Genomic DNA, 23,049 nt, shown 5'->3' with positions numbered 1-23,049 from the left:
CATCTGTTCTCATTAGGAAGCAACCTCACTGAAAATATTCCTTTTGTTTACAGAAAATGCTAAGGGTTACTGTAACTTGACTCAGTGAAGCAATACTATCTGATCTAGAGTATATAACAAACGCTGTATCTTCAAATCCATGGAAATTTCAAGACGTCATTACGGTACAGTCAAAATAAAGTATTTCTGTGCAGAAGATTACTTTGTCTTGTGTTCCCACATTACATTGAACTATCATCTTCAGTTTTGAGGCTATAAAGAAAAACACATAAAAAAGTACGTTCTGCTCTGGTATTCGAAGGACTGCTTTTAGATTTGAATCTGCAGGCTCCCAAGTGACATTTATGGGCGTGTAGTGTTACATATCGGAGGCTTAACAATTCACACTTTATTTCCAGACCAAGATATAACTTGTATCTGATTAGACTGTGGAATGCCAGAGCTCCTGAGAATGCCCGAGTAAAAGGTGAGGGTAAAGCCATTTCCTTAAAATCAAATTATCTGATAAATAAAAATGTTTTCCTCCCTTCTTGAAGACAGCAAAGGAAATGATAGGTTATGATGGAAAAGTTTTTAAAATATCAAGCTAGGGAATGGGGTGAGCTGATAAAATAAATGATTTGTTTTTAATATCCTCAGTGAGTTTCAAGATTGGTGGAGGAAAAATACTTTTTAAATTACTTTTAGATACTGTTTTCAGGGGGAAAAAAGTCTTCAGGGGACAACTTGATCATGTCTGTCCATTAAGATGTTCACTTTCCATGCTTCCGCTCTTTGCCACTTAGTCATGAAAAAGGCGTTAAGCGAACTGCCATTGATCCCTGTTCTGTTCTCGTGCGTGTGCTGTCAGGATGACCCTGTGTAATGGCAATTAGTTAAGGTGAGGAAAGTGATCTGAAAATGGAATGTGATCCCTAAAAACCAAGTAAGTAATGCCATTAGGTGAAGTTGAAATAAGCTAGAATGAGGCCACCTGATATCCTCTGCCAACAGGTACAAGCTGTAGCAGAGTAGAAAATGGGGCCATTTCTAAGAACTCTTATTATCATTTTCCAAGCTTTTTTACTTTAGGAGTCATACGGCTTTAGGAAAACACCCTACCTTGAACTTTCTTTGATGATCTCTTGCTTGAGAGAGTTGGTTTTCAGTTACATTTCTTATTTTGAAGTTTGAGTCCCTTTCTCTGAGACCACCACATGGCCGCCTATATTGTGACCGGCTACCATTGTAAGAAGGACAGAAAGAATCACCCTATTTCGTTTTTAAAAATCAAAATGCATCTAACTCAGTACTGCTGGGCACATTAAAAAATAATAATGCAATTAATTTAATGACTGTTCAAAATGCTGATTGGACGCCCATGCCCATGATACAAATGGATCTTAACGCCCATCATGCTGCTAAACAGGCTGCAGGAAGAGACCTCTTCAGACCTAGGCTACCAGCTCAAAGCTCATTTCGACAGCTTTAAACACAGTGAGAGAACTGATAGGAAGGACACGGTGTTCTAGCTAACTCAGGAAGGCACCCTCTTTTTGTCTGGACTGATTTAGATGCAGAGCAGTGGAACAAAGCACAACAAGAGACTAAATGTAGCCCTTATTCCAAACTTCATCTCTATCAATTATAAAGGCTTCCTAAGGAAATGTGGCCTGGTAGCTGTATTCTCAATTCTCTGGCACACCTCTATTAATTAGTGCAGCAATTACTGATTTTGTTATCAGTCCAAACTGTTTTGTACCTTCTCCCATCCATGGCCAAACAAAGGAGACAAAACACCTTTCAGAGTAATAAAAAAAAAAAAAAAAATCAATGCTTTTTTTATTATTGGCAATTTAGTGCTCACTTTTTCAAAAGCTATACTGCCAGTCTATGGTTTCCAAGGTTTCCAATGATATTGTCTATAAGAGGAGACAATTACTTGGGAAAAAAGGAAAACTTCTCTCAGATTTAAGACATTTATGTCTTGCCCCTATTGCATAAAATCTCTGTACTTTACAAGCATTTTTAGAATGTAATTATTTTTCTATTAAAATGTGACACAGAACCACTCAGACAAGATGAAAATATTTCTCCTTCAAAGTTTTAAAATAGAAATCTGAACCTTATCTTAAAGCAGTAAGTTAATATTCTTACGTCTGACTCTAAGTTTTTCCTTTGACATTTCAGTTTTATAAATATTTTATCCTTGGCTTCAACGAAACATTATTACCATACTTGCTCATTTATTTCTTTCTTTCCCCAATTGTATATTCTCTTCTCACACTAAGAATAAAATCAACAAAAAATATTTCTTGAGGAGTTCTAAGAGTATCGATTCATGTCGCTGGGGTAAAAAAAAAAAAAAAAATTATATATCAAATGAAAGCAACTGTTGGTTGCTTGCTCCTGGCAGGTTAAGTCTTGTGGACCAGGGATCACTATTAGGCCCACTGTTCTATTTTTTATTCCTTCCTGCCCTCCTCTCCCTGCTGCATTATTTTAGTATTTCTTTCCTTCTCCTCATACTGAAATAACTGAGCTGCAAATAAACAAAAAAAGTTGTATTTAAGCTTCTAATAGCTACTGCTAAATCTGGGAACAGGCATTCATTCATTGGTTAGGACTGAATTAGGTCCTTCTTTCACAGGTACTTTGGGCTTCAAATCTAAAATTTGAAATAAGAGGGGCTCCTGGGTGGCTCCGTCGGTTAAGCGTCCAACTTTGGCTCAGGTCATGATCTCGCAGTTTGTGAGTTCGAGCCCCGTGTCGGACTCTGTGCTGACAGCTCAGGGCCTGGAACCTGCTTCAGATTCTGTGTCTCCCTCTGCCCCTCCCCTGCTCATGCTCTGTCTCTCTCTGTCTCTCAATAATAAATAAACGCTAAAAAAAAATTATTTTTAAGAAAAATTAAATTTGAAATAAGAGAAAATGTTATAAACTCTTCACCTTTCTAGACTCTATATACTTTTTAAATTGCCTTCTCCCCTATCCATTTTCCTCAATATTGATTCACATAGTATTAAACTATATACTATTTGCAATCTTTTTTACCCCAATCACTTTTTTAACCATAAAAAAACCCTATTTTTTTTTAAATCTACTAATAATGAGCAAGATTTCTTTTGGTATCTCTCTTTCCTTTTGAAATATTTTTCAGTAGTATTTATCCAGTGTCTTAATCTATTCAGGCTGCTATAATGAAATATACAGACCAGGTAGCTTAAACAACAAAAATTTATTTTTCACAGTTTTGGAGACTGGGAAGTCCAAGATCAAGGCACTAACAGATTCAGTGTCTGGTAAGGGCCCATTTCCTGGTTCATAGGTGGCCAAATTCTTACTGCATTCTCACATGGGAAAGAAGTGAGAGACTCTCTGAGGTGTCTTATAAGAGCATGAATTCTATTCATGAGAGCTATACTAGCCACCTCCGAAAGGCACTACCTTCTTTTTTTTTAATTTTTTTTAATGTTTATTTATTTCTGACAGAGAGAGATAGAGCATGAGTGGGGGAGGGGCAGAGAGAGAGGAAGTCCCAGAATCTGAAGCAGGCTCCAGGCTCTGAGCTGTCAGCACAGAGCCCGACGTGGGGCTTGAATTCACGAATGGTGAGACGTGACCTGAGCTGAAGTCGATCGCTCAACCAACTGAGTCGCCCAGGCGCCCCAAAAGGCACTACCTTCTAATACCATCATATGGGGCTTAGGATTTCAACATATGAATTTGGAAATGGACACAAACATTTAGTCCCTAACATTCTGCCCCTCCCCTATCCATGTCCTTCTTGAAAGCAAATTACATCCCAATAGTCTCAAAAGTCTTAACTCATTCCAGCATCAACTCTAAAGTCTAAGTTCAAAGTCTCATCTAAATCAGATACAAAGACTTGGGATACAATTCATCCTGGGGAAAATTTCTTTCCAAGCTGTGAACTCAAGAAATCAAACAAGTTGTGTGCTTCCAAAAAAGTGGTGGAACAGGCATATGGTAAGCATTCCCATTCCAAAGGGGAGAAATAGGAAAGAAGAAAGGGGTACTAGATACCAAGTAAATACAAAGTCTAACCAAGAAAACCCTGTGAAACCTTAACACTCAAGAATAATTCTCTTTGGCTTGATGCTCTCCCTTACAAATCCACTGGAATGGCCATGCTACTCCCGAGGCTTGGTGCTGCTGTCCACCTATGCTGCAGCTCTCTGAGGGGCTCCCACTGCTGTGCTGGCTCCTCTGGGTGTGGCTACACCATGACTCTCTGCAGAGCCATCATCCCTTCAGAGCTAGGTTGGGACGATCTGGCCCACGTGAACCAGAGAAGCAGCCCCATCATCTGAAACCATTCTGCAATATCTCAGAAGAAAAGAAACAGAAACTCAAAGGCATAGAAAGAAAATCTAACTAAACTAAAACATAGTGATTTAAAATAAATTTTAAAAAGACTGAATAAACATGTATAAAGCTTCTTGCAGGATAATATGAAACATCTAAGATATTTCACACACATAATGGGAGCCCCAGAAAAAAAAAAGGAAGGGGTCAGACAATTTTGGGAAAAATAACAATAGAAAAATTTCCAAATTTAATAAAAACTACAGACCCATATATCCAAGAATTTCAATGAATTCTAAGCAGTGTAAACACACACACTCTCTCTCTCTCACACACACACACACACACACACACACACCAATAAACTGAAGCACATCACAAGTAAGCTACTTAAAAACAGTGAGAAAGGGAAAATAGGGCAAAACATGGTACCATGTGTTACAGTAGACACTATGGAGAATAAAAAACCTATCATACGCCTTAAGAAGATCGTTTAGCTTTCAGTTTATGTATACATGTGATTTGCATGTGATACATCCAAATTTCCTCTGGGTTTGAAAGAGTTATGACAGGCAGGACAAAAGTTGTGATGTAGGTACAGACATTTTTAGGATTCCTTCACAGATTGAGCTGCATCTGAAAGCAAGATTTTTACGAAGCCAGGAGCATAGCTCAAATTGAGAACCCTGAAAATCATGTAAGGCAAATCATGTAAGGCAAAGTCCATATGAATGACAAGAAACAGCAAAATAAGGAGTTTGGTAAAGGTAAGGGATGTTTTGGGGTCAAAACTGGCAAGTAAGACTCTGCTTTGGTGGCAGGATCTGGAATATCCCAGAATATGGGAATCCTTCAGAGGTAGTCCACATTGAGAAGGTGAATGGAGAAGAATATGAGCACTGGGTAGGACCAGGGCATCTGCAATCTGCAAACTGAACATTCCCCACCTGGAAACTGATGTCTTTGTGGGACATTCTAAAATGGCTCATCATTTCAAATGTTCAGACCTCAAGTCCTGAAGATTCCTGTTTCGGAAGGTTGCTTATTTCCCTCCTTCCTTGCTTGCTTTATCATTTCCACTTTCTCATCATCAAAAGCCTTATAATTAGCCAGTCTGATTGCAGTGTCTTTCTTTGTCCTCCAACCTATGCCAAACAGAACTATCAAAGAAACCATTCCTAAATGTTGTGTGCATTAGGTCTTCCAAGTATCCTCAAAAACCTTCAGTGCTTCACTGTTTCATTTTCTATCAAGTGTAAATAGGGCTAGTTGCCAAGATTTCCAACATATGTCCCTATTAGACCTACTCACTTGTATTTGCTCAATACTCAGCCTCTCATCTATTCATGTCCATTTCTCTTCCCTTCATTGTGTCTGCTTGTCTCCCTTTACTCATGTTCTCTGTGTTCTTTTTCCCTCCACCTATCCATCCTTTGAGTAGCACCAACTACTCTTGAAGCTTTCCTCATAATGTTTGCTGCTTAAGAAATACTATGGGAGTTAATATCTCATTTATGTGGTTTAGTAGCTAATCTTCAGTACCATTGTACAATGTTCTAATAAGTTATTTTACATGAGTCTTTAATTCTTATTCCTATACTAAGTTTCTTGAGGGTTATAATTAATCTTTCTTCTACAGTCTCCAAGGCCTAAAACAGTTTAGAGCACATAAAAGACAAATAAATAATTGTTGATTGATTGACACATTGAGTCCACAATTTAAATAAACTGACTAATGTAAATATATTTTTTCGGCTATTTTTCCAAAAATGAATCACTTAATTACAATGAGTTTTGATTCACAGAGCTAAGAAATATGTAATCCTAATAAGATAGTAAACATCCTTGATATTTCTTTCATATGTAAAATGTTTTTGTAGCCAGTTCCTAATTGCAGTGATTCAGAGGCCAGACTTCAAAGTTGGATTGCTTAGTTCATAAACATGAATTACAGTGTTGATACTAAACTAAGTTTCCATGTTCTTTTGTCACTAGATGAGGGAACCAAAGATTAGAATGATATTTTGGAAACACGATGAGCAATGATTTCACTTGAACCTACAGAAAACTCCTTGTCCTGCAACTTAACAGACAAATGCTTATAAGCAGTTACCAGCAGAGTTGAATTTAGGTTTAAATGAAACTATGACAGGGTCTAGAGTGGAAACTTTTCATTCTCTCACTGAAAGTGAAGAGAGTATTTAGATACTACTCATATTCAGAAAATATAATATCAAATTGAAAACTTTACTTGTTATATCCCCAATCTTTTCTTTTTTTTTTTAAATTTTTTTTTCAACGTTTTTTTTAATTTATTTTTGGGACACAGAGAGACAGAGCATGAACAGGGGAGGGTCAGAGAGAGGGAGACACAGAATCGGAAACAGGCTCCAGGCTCCGAGCCATCAGCCCAGAGCCTGACGCGGGGCTCGAACTCACGGACCGCGAGATCGTGACCTGGCTGAAGTCGGACGCTTAACCGACTGCGCCACCCAGGCGCCCCTATCCCCAATCTTTTCAATAACAAAATTCTTTTAGCTACTTCTCTGTATTTATTTATAGTAATTTAAGGTCATGGAACTCAAATAATACACTAATCTTGAGGAAGCCTACTACAAGCAGATTTTAAGAATTAGTACTTTATTACTATAGTCTATCTAGTGTTTGTTTTATGTATTAAAATAACATGCTTGTAAAAATAAACTATTGGACCTACACCAAAATAAAAACCTTTTTCACAGCAAAGGAAACCATCAACAAAATGAAAAGGCAACCTACTGATTGGAAAAAGGTATTTTCAAATGATATATCCAACAAGGGATTAGCATCCAAAATATATAAAGAACTAATACAACTCAATACAGGGAAAAAAAAAAAAATAATCCAGTTAAAAAATGGGCAGAAGACATGAATAGACATTTTTTTTTCCAAAGAAGACATACAGATGGCAAACAGACACATGAAACGATGCTTGACATTACTAATCATCAGGGAAATACAAATCAAAACCACAATGACATATCACCTTACACGTATCAAATGGCTAGAATTAAAAAGACCAGAAACAACAAGTATTGGTGAGGACGTGGAGAAAAAGGAACCCTCATGCACTGTTAGTGGGAATATAAATTGGTAAACAGGATGGAGTTTCCTCAAAAAATTAAAATAGAAATACCATGATCAGGTAATTCTACTACTAGGTATTTACCCCCCCAAACCCAAAAACACTAATTCAAAAAAATAGATGCACTTCTATGTTTATGATAGCATTATTTAGAATAGCCCAGATACGCAAAATAAAGAAGAGGTGACATATATACATATATATACGTGTATACATATATACATACACATATACACACGCACTCGTACACACACACAATGGAATACTACTCAGCCATAAAAAACAATGAGAGCTTCCAATTTGCAACAACATGGATGGACCTAGAGGGTATTATAATAAGTGGAATAAATCAGATAGGGAAAGACAAATACCCTATAATTTCACTTTTATGTGGAATCTAAAAAACAAAACGAATGAATAAACAAAAAGCAGAAACATCCATAAAGACAGAAAGCAAACTGATGGTTGCTGGGGATGAGGTATGGGCAACACTGATGAAGAGAAGTGGGATACACAGGATTCCAGTTATGGAATGAATAAATCACAGGAATAAAAGGTACAGTGTGGGGAATATAGTCAGTGATATTGTAATAGGTTGTATGGTGACAGATAATAGCTACGCTTGTGGTGAACACAGTGTAACGTACAGAGTTGTGGAATCACTATGTTGTACACTTGAACCTAATGTAACATTGCATGTCTAGTATATTTCAATTACCATGCTTGTTTGGAAGCAGCTGCAATAGCTCCCTGCAGTTTCTAGTACTGTGATTCTTATATCCATGTTATACAAATATAACACACAATTTTGTGCCTGCAACACAGAGGAGATAACCAAAAAATATCATCTTCTGTCTTTCCCACATTCAATATCATGCCAGCATTAAAGGATGGGCAGAAGGTATCAAAGATGTGATACGATTTATAGTGAAGAAAAAAATATAGAACCTATAGTTCCCATCTTGTGGGATATTACTATTGTGGGCCATGAATTAAAGAATTAGTTGCAACCTTCTAAACTCAAGAGGGTAAAAATACTAAAAGGGCCAATAGCTGGGTCCATTTTGAATATCTCTCCTTCAAAATATATTAGGAATAGACCTATAAGATAATAGTCAAAGAGACTGTTAGTTTCCATTCCTTTCAATGGGCATAATTTAATGTTGCAATTTAAAAGTGAGAAAGTTATCATAGACTAGTAGATACTAGGACCCAAGAGATATCAGAACAGATATTGCACATGTAGATCCTGGACCAGAGGCAAACTTTGTATAAGTTATATATATTGTGAAACTAATAAACTCATTGATGACAAGGTATTAGGAATTTTCTGGCTTTCTATAGATGCTATTTTATGACATAATCTGTCACACAGAGAAATACTACTCAAGTACTGTAGATCAGACGAACCCAGTCACTATATCAACAAACAGGAAAAAAAGAAGATCCTTTTTGAAGACAATCAAAAGAATATACTTTCATGAAAACACGAAGAAAACAAAGGAGTGGTTTTGAGGGCACTTGTTGCATTCTTTCACTAAGCAGCCATGGATGTGGCTAGATGAGACTTAGAAAAAAAATTTCTTTATCGTTTTATTTATTTTTGAGAGAGACAGAGACAGAGTGTGAGCAGGGGAGGGGCAGTGAGAGAGAGAGAGGGAGTCACAGAATCTGAAGCAGGCTCCAGGCTCTGAGCTGGCAGCACAGAGCCGGATGAGGAGCTCAAACCCACGAACCGTGAGATCATGACCTGAGCCGAAGTTGGATGCTTAACCGACAGAGCCACCCAGGTGCCCGTAGATGAGACTTTTAGGATCAGAGTTGGGTTGAAGTTAAATGGATTCTATGACAATTTTTCCCTTCTCTTGAGATGTCTTCAATGCACAGTTCACCTGAACTAATTGCATGAAATTTTAGAAGGAAAGAAAAGAAAGAACTGTTAGTGTGCAGGAGATAGCTGACAATCCAGGCCCAAACTTCCGGAGAACCAATTATTGGTTGTGAGACTAACATTTTATGGGAAACATTTCCAACAAAAAAATGTAAATGTAGACGTCAAAGGTGACCGTTTCTTTCATTACTGTTCAAATTGAGTACCTTGCCTGACCCAATCTCCATGATGAAGATTATGCTCTAATGTATAGCAACATTTGTGATATCCAGAGAGCAGCTCTGCCCAGTTAATAGTCACAGTGGCTTCTTCGTCTTCGTGTGCATTAGCAGGACGCTCAAACAGGGAAATCAAGGCCGTCGTGAAAACAATTGCTTGAACCTTGAGACAGATATTGAAAGGAAAACAAAAATGGGCAGGATCATTGTTGGAAAAAAAAAATCTATGTTCTTTAAGATTAATAAGGAATAGGTATTGAATTAATGGGAATTTCCTCAATATTATTTAAAGGATGCAGGCAGTCATACTAAAAGACAGAACAACTATAATGTTGGTAAAGCAATTACCAAGGGCAGTTCATTATTTGCTTTTATGATACACTTGTGATTAAAAACACAAAGAGTGAAAAGCTTTCACAATTAGGAGAGGAAATTGTTCAAATTAGACCACTTCAGAGTTCATGGGCATTCAACAAATAATAATTTTTTAGCGGTTAGGTGGAATGTGATAGAGGAGTCATTGCATCCAATGTCCGGGTTCTTGTGCTGCCCTCTCTAATGCAGCTATCCCTTTGTTAAGTGATGCAGGAAACAAGCACTGCCCAGGGAGCGGGTACAGAGGAGGCTTTTAAATGAAAATCAGGGTAATTAATTTGAAAGAGTTATAAGAGATAATTTTGGGCATTTAAAATTTGATGTTTATTAAAACTGGGACCTAAGAGATCAAGCATCGTTTGGTGAAAAAAAATTACAATTTCTTTCTAAATAAGGAAAATGAGACTATACATAGACAAGAAAACCACATGAAGGCTGTTTTTCATAAGCAAGAAAGGGAACTGTGACCTAATCCTTCTTTTCCACGCCCAGAAGGTGTGGCTTTATAATTTGTAGTGTAGCTCAATTAGGAGGTCACACTCCTTGTATTCTATTTCTATGTTGAGCTACAGTTTGCTGATTAAATCCATAGTGTTCAACTTTTCCTTCCCTCACTTACCTTTCCAGTTATGTCCCCAAAAGAAAGAATTGATTCATTGGCATCAAGGACGTCATACCAATATTCCATACAAATCGGTGTTCCCTTCAGGCCTTGGAGTTTATATTGACAAGGAAATTCTCCTTTGGACAGCAGATCATAGAAACAAATCTCTTTACTCGTAAAAGCCACTGCTATCTAAAGTAACAAATAGAAAATATTTGTTCAAGAAATACAGAAATACAGAAAGTATTTTTTCTGATGAATTTAGTAAAATCAGTATACAAAGGAGACATGCGACTCTTAGCCCCAAATCAGACACTGTTCCCTTCAGGTCACTAACAGTATTATAGAGGCACAGCATGGCAGCACAAGTGGACTTTATTCTAACTTTGGACTCTAGCCAAGAAAAAGTTCTTCCCGTTAAAGGCATTTGAACATATTTTCCTCTGTATCTCCACTTCACACACCTGCCAACCTCATCCATCCATGGGAGACGAGATGATTAATCACAAAGGAAAGACAAAAACAGAGGTCTAGAGCATCACACAGTCATACCAGAAGCTTTACAAATTATGCTTTATAAAGCAAGCAGTCTTTCACAAAAATCAGTTGATAAAAACTCTGTAAGTAGCCTTCACAAGTTAGATAAAATCCCAAAACTATTTTTAAAAGTGTAAATACATTTGTCGATAAAATTGACCAAACTTCAGCTAAACTAACCCAAGATAAAAAAGAGTGAAAATACACATCACTGAAATCAGAAATAAAAGTGTATTCTGCTATCGACCTGATAAAAATAAAAGGAGATTATAAGAGAATATCATAAACAATGGCATGCCAACAAAGTAGACGACCTAGATGAAATTCCAAATTTCTGAAAACAAAAATAGTACCTAAACTAACTCAAGACCAAATAGAAAATCTCAGCAAACATATCAGTAAAACAACAAAATTGAATTGTAATCAAATACGTTGTCACAAAGAAAATCCCAGGCCCAAATGGCTTCACTAATAAATGCGACCAAACATTTAAAGAATTAGCAACAATGTTTCTCAATCTCTCCAAAAAACAAAAAAATTAATAAATAAATAAAGTGGAGGCAACTTTTCCAAAATCATTTTATGAAGCCAATACCATCTTAACACCAAACTACACAAAAACATACAAGAAAACTACATATCAAGAACCCTAATGAATATAGATGTAAAATTTGTCAACTAAACAATAGCAAAGAGAATCCAACAACATATAAAAAAGATGACATACCATGACCAACTGATATTTATATCAGAAAGCAAGGCTACTTTAACATACAAACATCAATCAATGTAACACACTCTATTAATAAACTAAAGGACAAAATCTATATGATTCTCTCAATATATCCAAAAAAAGCATTTGACCAATTCTAACACATTTTCATGATAAAAATGCTCAACAAACCAGGAATAGAAGAAAACGTCTTCAACTTGATACAAAGAACCCACAACTGATATCATACTTAATGGTGGAAAACTGAATGTATTCTCCCTAAGATCAGGAACATGATGAGGATGTTCACTCTCACCACTACTATTCAATACCACACTGCAATTTCCAGAAAGGGAAATTAGGCAAGAAAAAGAAATAAAAGCATCCAGTTTGGAAAGGAAGAAGTTAGACTATCTTTGTTAGTAGATGACATAATCGTAAACACAGAAAATCCTAAAGAATAACAGCAACAAAAAATGATCAAAACCAGTAAATGAGTTCAGTGTAGTTGCAGGATATAAGGTCATTTTTAAAAATCAATTTTTTTCTATACACTAGTAATGAACAATCTGAAAATGAAACTACCAAAAGCAGTGTTAGGAAAATACAAAGACAAAACATGTGCTGTAAGACAGTATTTGTAAATCATCCATCTGATAAATGTATATATCCAGAATATATAAAGAACTCTCAAAACTCAGTGAAATAAAACCAACAACAAAATGGGCAAAAGATTTGAACAGACATTTCACCAGAGGATATACAGGTAGCAAATCAGCATATGAAAATAAGCTCAATATTATTAGTCATTAGGGAAATGTGAATTAAAACCACAATAAGATCCAATACAAACCTATTAAAATGGCCAAAATTAAGTGGGTAAGAAAACCCTGATCATACCAAATGTTGGTAAGGATATGTTATATCCACATGGTGGAATATTACACAACAATAAAAAGATAAACTGATATATCCAATGACATGCCAAGTTAAAGAAGTCAGACCAAAACGAGTATACACTATATGATGTAAATTATATACAAATCTAGAAAATGCTAACTATTGTATGGTGACAGCATATCAGTGGCTACCTGACAAGGAGAGATGGGAGAGGTTGGACAGGAGATTACAAAAGGGCACAAGGACATTTTTGAGCGTGACGATTATGTTCATTATCTTCATTGTACTGTTGATTTTTCACAGTAGACAAATGTATTAAAATCTGTCAACTTGGGTATTTTTAGTATGTGCGGTGCATTTTGTATAATTACATCTCAATAAAGCTCTTTGAGGAAAGAAGAAAAAAGCAACCCTCTTTAAACTTCTATGTTGCAAAAGTGCAAAGGAAAGGCTAAGATTTAGTTATCAGTCCTGGAAAGAAGAAACAATGCGACATAATCATTACACAACATAACAACATAAACATTGCATGATAATAACAGAATGCTGCACACAGATATAAAAGAAAATCTGGGCTTGAACCATCTTGTAATCCATATAGTTAACATTAACACCAGATCCTTAGCAAGAAGAGACTGGATGTGATGATGTCCAGCTACCACTCTAGAGGCAGCAAAGACTCTGAAACACAGGTTCTGAAATCAAGCTGCCTCTGTATACAAATCTTACAACATGCATTCTGTGTGACCTGGGGCAATTTCCACAACCTCTCCTTGCCTAGTCTCTCATTCTTAAAGTAGGAACAATGTCCACTTCATGGTGATCTTGAGAAGATTAATAGAGCAGGGTGCATCACGTTGGAAGTTAATGATGATGATGATTCTTTACGTTCAAGGCAGTAGAGCCTACCATTTCCCACTTAAAAAAACCCTGGGTTTTTGGAAACATGGAGGACTCTGGCTCTGGCATAATAAATATGCAAGATGATCCTGGAACAGCTTGTCACACCAGAAAACAAAGAAGCTTTCAAAGACGAACACAGTTATAGCAGAAAAGACTCAGAAGCTGACTTGTATTCATTCCAGTGTATAAAGATGGTACAATTTTAAGGATGAGTTAGCAACTCGGTGGACTGAAGCAAATAAAATTGCTTAAACTCATGAGTTGGTGATGATATTGATAACAATAATGATAGTTTTGCTCATTTTTCGTCTTTAGAGGATTCTGAATACTGGCAAATAGAAGTAAAGAATTAGCCATTCATCCTCCTTTGTTCTATGATTTGTACTACATTATAACTAAATAATTGACAGGTGGAATTTCTTTTTATAGAGGTATTCCAGCTTATAAAGAAAGTAGAAATGATGGAATTAGAATGTCATCATCTTGCAACCCCTAATAAATTGACAGATCAAGGAATAATCAGCAATAACTGTCCACATCCCAGGAAGAGAGAGAACAGGCATTTTGTGCCTCCTGATTGAGGAACACCTATTCCAGAACGAACCATCTTGAAACCGATCAAGGCTTTAGATTTGACTACCAATTTACTGGAAATATGGGGAACAAGGAGACATGTAAAACAACCCCCTCTAAACACAGTCTGCAAAATCCAGACTGAGACACTTTAAAGAACAAACACCAGTTTCTCTTACAAAAACAGAATAGCAATAACAAAACAATGCAATAATAAAGAAGAGGTGGGGAAAAACACATAGATCAAAAGAGACATATCAACAATTCACAATGGTTTGGATCTTATTCAGATCGTGATTCAAATAAACTATCAAATGAGGAATTAACAAACTATTAAAAAATTACAAGAAAAGAAAATGTGTATTTGACTGGATATTTGAGAATAAGGAATTATTGTAATTGCTATTAAATGTGATCGTGGTATCATGGTTATGCTAAAAAAAAAGGAGATTTTTTATGAAATATTTACAGATTAAACAATTGTATGCTTTGGATTTCAAAGAGGGGAGATATAGATCTAACTAGACTGGCTGTGAATTGGAAATGGCCAAGGGTAGATATTGGTTCTTAATACTGTTATCTCTGGGAATGCAAGGTGGTGCAGCCAATCTGGTAAACAGTATGGAGGTTCCTCAAAAAACTAAAAATAGAACTACCTACGACCCAGCAATTCACTACTAGGCATTTATCCAAGGGATACATGTACACTGTTTCAAAGGGACACATGTACCCCCATGTTTATAGCAGCACTATCAACAATAGCCAAACTATGGAAAAGAGCCCAAATGTCCATTGATGGATGACTGGATAAAGATGTGGTAGATATATACAATGGAGTATTACTCGGCAATCAAAAAGAATGAAATCTTGCCATTTGCAACTACGTGGATGGAACTGGAGGGTATTATGCCAAGTGAAATTAGTCAGAGAAAGACAAAAATCATATGACTTCACTCATATGAGGACTTTAAGAGACAATACAGATGAACTTAAGGGAAGGGAAACAAAAATAACAAAAACAGGGAGGGGGGACAAAACAGAAGAGACTCGTAAATATGGAGAACAAACTGAGGGTTATGGGAGGGGTTGTGGGAGGAGGAATGGGATAAATGAGTAAGGGGCACTAAGGAATCTACTCTTGAAATCATTGTTGCACTATATGCTAACTAAATTGGAGGTAAATTTAAAAAAATAAAAAATAAAACAAATTAAAAAAAATACTGTTATCTCTGCTTGTATGTGCATTTAAAAGTTTTCATAGTAGAGGCACCTGAGTAGCTCAGTTGGTTAAGCATCCGACTTCGGCTCAGGTCATGATTTCACAGTCCATGGGTTCATGCCTTGCGTCGGGCTCTGTGCTGACAGCTCAGAGCCTGGAGCCTGCTTCAGATACTGTGTCTTCCTCTCTCTCTGCCCCTCCCCTGCTCATGCTCTGTCTCTCTCTCTCAAAACTGAATAAATGTTAAAAGATTTTTTTTTTAATTTTCATAGTGAAGTTTATCATCTGCTTAATATAAAATACTAAGAATATGGATTCTTTAAGTTATCTTCATCCTTCCCTCACACACTGATTTTCCTTTCAATACATTATCTTGCTCATAGGCTGTTACATAAGGATATTTGTACTGAGTGGGCCCTACCCATCAGAATTAAGAAATTGAACCGTGGTTAAAATCAGATAAGCAGTTCCCTGTGATTGCACTGAGTTGTGCCATGCATTGTAATAACCTCTCAGTGCCTCATATAGACCCATGATTCTACCATAAACTGTGGAGTCAGAAACGTCTTACCAGCCAGTAATGCAGCATGGCCACATTTGGGACAGAGCCAAGAATCTGAGTCACTGTCAGCTGTGTCCTTTAAAGGAGCTGAAGAAAACAGTCTGGGAGATTGAGAAGCTCACTGGCTCTACTCGCATTCCCTCCAGATCAGATGAGAGGCACAAAGTGGGACTGAAGCTCTCAGTCCCTGCTGGTGTTATACTTGATATTGATCAGGAGCCCCATCCTATCATTTTTCCCCTTTTACAGGCAATAATTTATTTATAAAGACATGGTACCTTGTTTATATTTTCCAGAGAAACCATACTTGTCACCCACAGGTGTTTAAGCTTGGTGGCATCTGAAGTGATGGGAAATGTTTCTTGGAGCTTTAAATTCTCTCCCCAGATTCCTAATAAACCTTCTTTACTGATGGTCAGATAACGACTTGAACTTTTTAAGAAAATTACTTTTTGAATGATGTCCTTGTGTTTCGTTGGAAGGAGTTCAAGGTCTTTCCACTGGGGAACCACAGTTGCCTTTGCTCGTTCATCGTTCTCATGAAGTGCTAACAGCATAAATGAAGTCAACTTGTCCCAGTTAATGAAGCCATCTTGGGCCACATCCACTTTGTCAAAGAACTCCCCATATTCTTCCTTTGTGCCCCAACCAACAATCTCTGTCATTCTTTGCATGAACTCTTCTCTGGACATGCAAATAGTCTGACATGGTTCTGAGGGCTAGAAATAGGAATGAAAACAAGATGATAGTGAAAGCATCATAAGTACTAGGGCATTGTACCATACCACACCCAAATGTGGACCCAATCAGCAAGTCTTCCCAGCTTAAAAAAAAAAGTTGTCTTTTACTTTATAACTATACTTAAGTTAATTTGGGCTGGGGAGCAAATAACTGACAGGGCTACAAGCTGACATTCTCAATAACCAATGTCCTTATAACTGGAAAAGGGAGGCAGGAGAGTCAATGATTTGATATCATGATGGAAGCAGCAGTCAGAGTAACGTGGGGCTATGTTCCAAGGAAGGCAAGCACCTCCAGTAGCAGGAAAAGGTGAAACAGAGTTTCCATTAGAGACTCCAGAAGGAAGACAATTCTGACACATCCTGATTTTAGCCCTGTCCAACCCACTTTGGACTTCTGACCTCCAAAGTAAGATAATAAACTTGTGGCTTAAGCCACTATGTTTGTGCTAATTTGTTATAACATCAGTAGGAAACTAGTATAGTGGTTGACAGAAGATAGATGAACAGAGTTTAGCACAGCCAGTGAAATTATACCACAGTGAAACTTTAATCCATAAGCAAGCAGTCCACTTTGGTAAATACACCATTACAGTGAAATTACAAGTACACCACTACAGTAAAAGCATATATGTTTGATTTTTGTGATGAGTGGCACTTATGCTCTATAAAGTCTTTGCAAATACTAAATTAGCAGCTACTGAACCATAGTTCAGAGACGAAATACAGAGTTATGTTTCTATGACCCTTTGGTCACAATATTTTCATCACTTGATCAATTCATAATTTGTTTTGTGTGTTTCTGTTTAAAGACACTTAACTTAGCATATTAAGTTAACTTATTAATATTTAATTCATGACCAATAGAACAAAGTTTATCTAACACCTGTATTTCCTCCATAAGGCATATCACTGCCTTCTTAATGTTTGTTTTTGAGAGAGAGAACATGAGCTGAGAGGGGTAGAGAGAGAGAAAGAGAGGGAGACATAGAATCCAAAGCAGGCTCCAGGCTCAGCTGTCTGCACAGAGCCCGACACGGGGCTCAAACCCACAAACTGCAAGATTATGACCTGAGCCAAAGTCAGATGCTTAACAGACTGAGCCACCCAGATGACCCCACATCATAGCCTTCTTGTACTTAGGAACACTAATCAGAACCTTACCACCACACTTGGGGACCATTTTAAACAGTGAAATAACCAACAAAAACAAAAAATGCAAAATGAACTTGGTATTAGTAGACTTCAAGTTAGACGCTTGTTTGCAGTGTGAGTGCTAGAATAAAAAGGTAGAGTGTTATGTTGTTTGACCTCATCCTGGAATATGAACATTGGAGGCAGAAACCTTTCGCCACTCTGTACATGTCTGTGAATGACAATGAAAGTGTTTTCAGGATTCATTTTTGGGGTTACAAATAAATTTTAGTAAGCAGGCAAACTCACAAATACAAAATCTGTGAATAAAGAGAATAATACTATATCATTATTATTATTATTATTATTATTTGAAGTAATAATATTTCAAATAAGTATACATTTTACTATTTAATAGGTTGTTGAGTTTGGTGAGATTCATGATAAGAAATCTACTTTTCCTACTACCTTGGAGCCAAAGAGTCAGGATTGATAGTAAGCTCTGGGAGGAAGCATATTGTAGAGCAAGTCAAGTAATTGCAGATTTAACCCTAATTCCACCAGTAATTGTAGGAACTTTACTTCAGTGCTGAGGCTTACTCTCCCCATCTGTAAAGTGTATATGGCAATATCAGTTACAATAAAATTGTTTTTAAAATTAATTGATATATCAATACATGTAGAAAAAGCATTTGACAAAATTCAATGGCCATTTATGATAAAAACTCTTGGTAAACAAAGAATAGAGGGTAACTTCCTCAACTTACTAAAGAATATCTGCAAAAAAAAAAAAAAATGGACATCTGACATCACACTCAATGGTGAGAAACTGGAAGCTTTCCTACTAATATCTGGTACAAGATAGCTCACAATTGCTTTTTAACATCATAATGAAAGTTCTAGCTAAGGCAATAAGACAAGAAAAGGAAATAAAAGGTTTAAAGATTAGAAAAGAATCAATAAAATTATCTTTGTTCACAGATGACATAATCATCTATGTAGAAAACCTGAAAGAACCAACAAATAAACTCCTGGAACTAATAAGCCATTACAGCAAGACTGCAGGATACAAGGAAAATATATAAAATCAATTGCTTTGCTATATACCAACAACAAATAAGTGGAATTTGAAATTAAAAACACAATACCATTTATATCAGTAACCAGAAAAATGAAATGAATATAAATCTAACAAAATATTTATAAGACCTAAACAAGGTAAACACTACAAATCTCCAATCAATGAAATCAAGAAGAAATAAATAAATGGAGATATTCCAAGATCCAAGATAGGAAGATTCAATATTGTTATGATCTCAATTATTCCAAAAATAATCTATAGATTCTTTGCAATTCCAATCAAAATCCCAGAAAATTATTTTGTGGATATCAACCACCTGATTCTAAAGTTTATATGGAGAAGCCAAATACCCAGATGAGCTAACACAATATTAAAGGACAAGAACAAAGTTGGAGGACTAACTACCTGACTTCAAGACTTACTATAAAGCTACAGTAAGTACCAAAATAGTGCGTTATTGGCATAAGAACAGATAAAAAGATCAATGGAACAGAGAGATCAGAAATAGACCCATATAAATACAGTCAATAGATCTTTGAAAAAGGTCCAAGGCAATACAATAGAGAAAAGATAATACTTATAACAAGTGGTGCTGGAATAACCAGACATCCACATGATTAAAAACGAATCTAGACACAGACCTTACACCCTTCAGAAAAATTAACTCAAAATGGATTGCAGAACTAAATGTAAGACACAAAACTATAAAACTCTAGAAGATAACATAGAAATAAAGTTATATGACCTTCAGTTTGGAGATGACTTTTTAGATGCAACACCAAAGGCATAATCCATGAAAGAAAGAATTCATAGACTTCATTAAAATTAAAAACTTCTGCTCTGTGAAATACAATGTGAAAAGAATGAGAAGAAAAGCCATAGACTTGGAGAAGATATTTTCAAAAGATATATCTGATAGAGAACTCATCCAAAATATGTCTTAAAAATTCTTAAAATTTAACAATAAGAAAACAACCCAACTTAAAAATGGGCCAAAAACCTTACTGAATTCTTCACAAAAGAAGATATACAGATACAGATGGCAAATAAGCATATGAAAAGAACATCATATGTCATCAGGGAAATGAAAATTAAAACAACAAGGTATCACTACACACCCCATTCGAATGGCCAAAATCTGGAACACTGAAGCAGCAAATGCCAGCAAGGATCTAGAACAGGAACTCTCATACATTTCTGATGGGAATGTAACATCAGACGGACACTTTGGAAGATAGTTTGGCGGTTTCTTACCAAGCTGAACACATTCTTATTATATGATCCACCAATCACACTCCTTGGTCTTAACCCAAATGAACTGAAAATTATGTCCACACAAAAAAACTGCACAGATGTTTATAGTAGCTTTATTCATAATTGCCAATATTTGGAAGAAACCCAGTTGATGTCCTTCAATGGGTGAATGGATAAATAAACTGAGGCATGTCTGGAGAATAGAATATTATTCAGCGCTAAAAAGAGATGAGCTATCACATCATGAAAAGACCTGGAAATGCATAGTACTAAATGAGAAAAGCCACTCTGGAAAAGGTTACATATTGTATGATTCCAAATACATCAAATTCTGGAAAAAACCAAACTACAGAGACCGTAAAAAAAATCAGCGGTTGCCAGGGGTTGGAGGAGTGGGGGAGGGAAGAATAGGCAGAACATAGAGGATTTTCAGGGCAGTGAAACTACTCTGAATGATACCATAATGGTGGATATACATCATTATGCATTTGTCCAAACCCCACAGAATATACAACACCGAGAGTGAATCCTAATGTAAACTGTGGACTTTGGATGATTATGATAGGTCAATGTAGGTTCATCAACTGTAACAAATGTGCCACTCTGGTTGGGGATGTTGATAATGGGGGAGGCTATGCATGTTTCAGGGTAGGGAGTATATAGGTAATCTCTGTACCCTCCCCTTAATTTTGTTGTTAGCTTAAAACTACTCTAAAAATATGACATCTTAATAAAAAAAAATCAAGTGAGGTATCATGTGAGCAAAAACTAAGTAGTCAAGTGTTTAATAGAATTTGGTCTAGGCTTTTAACTTAATTAAATTAACGTTCTGAGAAATAATTGGTATACATCCCTTTGAACTACTCAGAAGTCCATCATTCTTTTGTTTGTTAAATTATTTTTAGCCCCAAACATTTAGAGAGATGGAAAATTTTCAGTGACCCAGATTTTAAGTGTGGAGAAAGAAATCTGATCCTAAAACCACTCCATTTGAGCCAAGACTGCAAACTGTTTCTGAAAGCTAAGTCAATGTTGATCAAAAGTTTTATTTTAAACTGTTCTATAATGACATCAATCAGCTGCATATTTATGTTATTATATTATGTTATGTTCAAAACATTTTAAAGCTGAATCTCAGAGTATTTTCTTCGTATGAGTTAGTGATTTATTTTTATTTCTAAGAACAGGAAACTGTTTTGATTGATAAATACCAAAATGAGTCTTTTTTATATTCTAAAATACAGAATTACAACTAGACCATAAACAAGATGACAAACTTTCTTCCCCAAAGTAACATACACAATAACCTTTATAATTTTCTACACATTGATAATGTCACTCTGCACTGGGAGATTTGAGGAATACTCCCAATTTAGGAAGTTTGACAGAAAAGAGCAACTATATAATATACCTGAAGCTCTATTATTGACTGTTTAGTGATTTAAGTTTGAAAATAAAACCAGTTTTTGCCATACCTTTGGTTAAAATTTAGGAATTTGCTTTTATTGGGGCACCTGGGTGTCTCAGTCTGTTAAGTGTCTGACTTTGGCTCAGGTCATAATCTCACAGTTCATGGGTTCAAGCCCCACGTTGGGCTCTGTGCTGACAGTTCAGAGCCTGGAGCCTGCTTTGGATTCTGTGCCTCCTCTCTCTCTGTCCCTCTCCCACTTGTGCTCTGTCTCTCTCTCTCTCTCTCAAAAATAAAAAAATAAACATTAAAATTTTTTAAATTAAAAAAAAAAGAAAAAAACGAATTTGCTATTAAAAATGCCCAACTTGTTTCAAGAAGCATTATGCCTTGGTCAGTATGTGGTTTATGTTTATTAATTCTATTATATGCCAGCTTTAATAAATTAAATGTACAAGAAAGTATGTGATCTTTTATATAAACTTAAAGGCACATATGCATTAACTTCAACCTCACAGTTAATTCTCATTTTATCAGTGGCTCCCACTTATCTTCTGGTACTAGAATTAATTCACTCATTCCATTATATTATACTCATCGCACACTGTGGTAGGGAGAGTGTAGGTGTGCAATTGGAGGTCTAAGCCTTAGCTTCAGTTACTGTACCTCTAAATAGGGACAATAAGGGGTGCCTGGGTGGCTCAGTCGTTTGAGTGACTGACTCTTGATTTCAGCTCAGGTCATGATCTTATGGGTGTGTGGGAATGAGGCCTGTGTCTGGCTCTGTGCTGACAGAGTGGAGCCTGCTTGAGATTCTCTCTCTCTCTCTCTCTCTCTCTCTCTCTCTCTGCCCCCCCCCCCACTCATACACATGCACACACGTGTGCTCTCAAAGTAAATAAATAGAGATAATAACTAACTGTTAGTGCTGTTACCAGGCTTAGCTGATATTTTATGTGGACCACATGGGATAATTTAATGTGAGTACACCACATTTATACCCAAGAAATGTTAATTTCCTGCTAAATAGTTTAAAGAACAGAAGGACTTCACACCAGCAATGAGTCTTCTCTAAGGATTTAGCTAAATTCATTTGTTGGTGTGTGTGTGTGAGTGTGTGTGTGTGTGTGTGTGTGTGTAAGGATTTGGAGGTGTACATAATTACTAATTTTAGTAAACTGATCCTATCTATCAGGAGGGGCTAGTTGCTAATTAGCTTCTAAGAGACTTCTCAGCGGGCCGAAGATTATGTGAAGGAGACTCGACTAACAGGATTATGCGAAGTTCTCAGTTTCTGTGACCATTGCCATCGGGGTAGCAGGTGCTAGTTTGGGGCTTAATACGAAATAGCAACCGTATACACCGTGTCAGTTGGTCTTCCTCAAATACAAAACTGTTCCAAGTGAGCCCAGTGAAAGTAAAGTTTACCTACCCGTTTCCAGAGCCCAAGACCATTTCATGCATACAAGACCAACATCTTGTCATTGTGACTCACGGTAGCCTGTA

The 23,049-nt window shown here is 36.4% G+C and overlaps 1 protein-coding gene across 1 annotated transcript in view; it reads right to left on the bottom strand.

Annotated features, from left to right (window-relative positions):
• Positions 1–23,049, bottom strand: part of WDR49 (WD repeat domain 49) — a 139,092-nt gene that overhangs the window by 101,318 nt on the left and 14,725 nt on the right. Inside the window, exons 3-5 of the mRNA XM_042903330.1 lie at positions 16,205–16,645; positions 10,536–10,712; positions 9,530–9,704 (exon numbers count right to left, since the gene is read on the bottom strand). Of these exons, the coding sequence (XP_042759264.1) occupies positions 9,530–9,704; positions 10,536–10,712; positions 16,205–16,645 (793 nt within the window). The remainder of the gene's footprint in view (positions 1–9,529; positions 9,705–10,535; positions 10,713–16,204; positions 16,646–23,049) is intronic.

This window comes from Panthera leo, chromosome C2, assembly GCF_018350215.1.
Source record: "Panthera leo isolate Ple1 chromosome C2, P.leo_Ple1_pat1.1, whole genome shotgun sequence".
NCBI classification, from domain to species: Eukaryota; Metazoa; Chordata; class Mammalia; order Carnivora; family Felidae; genus Panthera; species Panthera leo.
Note: the sequence above shows the minus strand (reverse complement) of the source record. Positions and strands in the feature narration are given on the sequence as shown.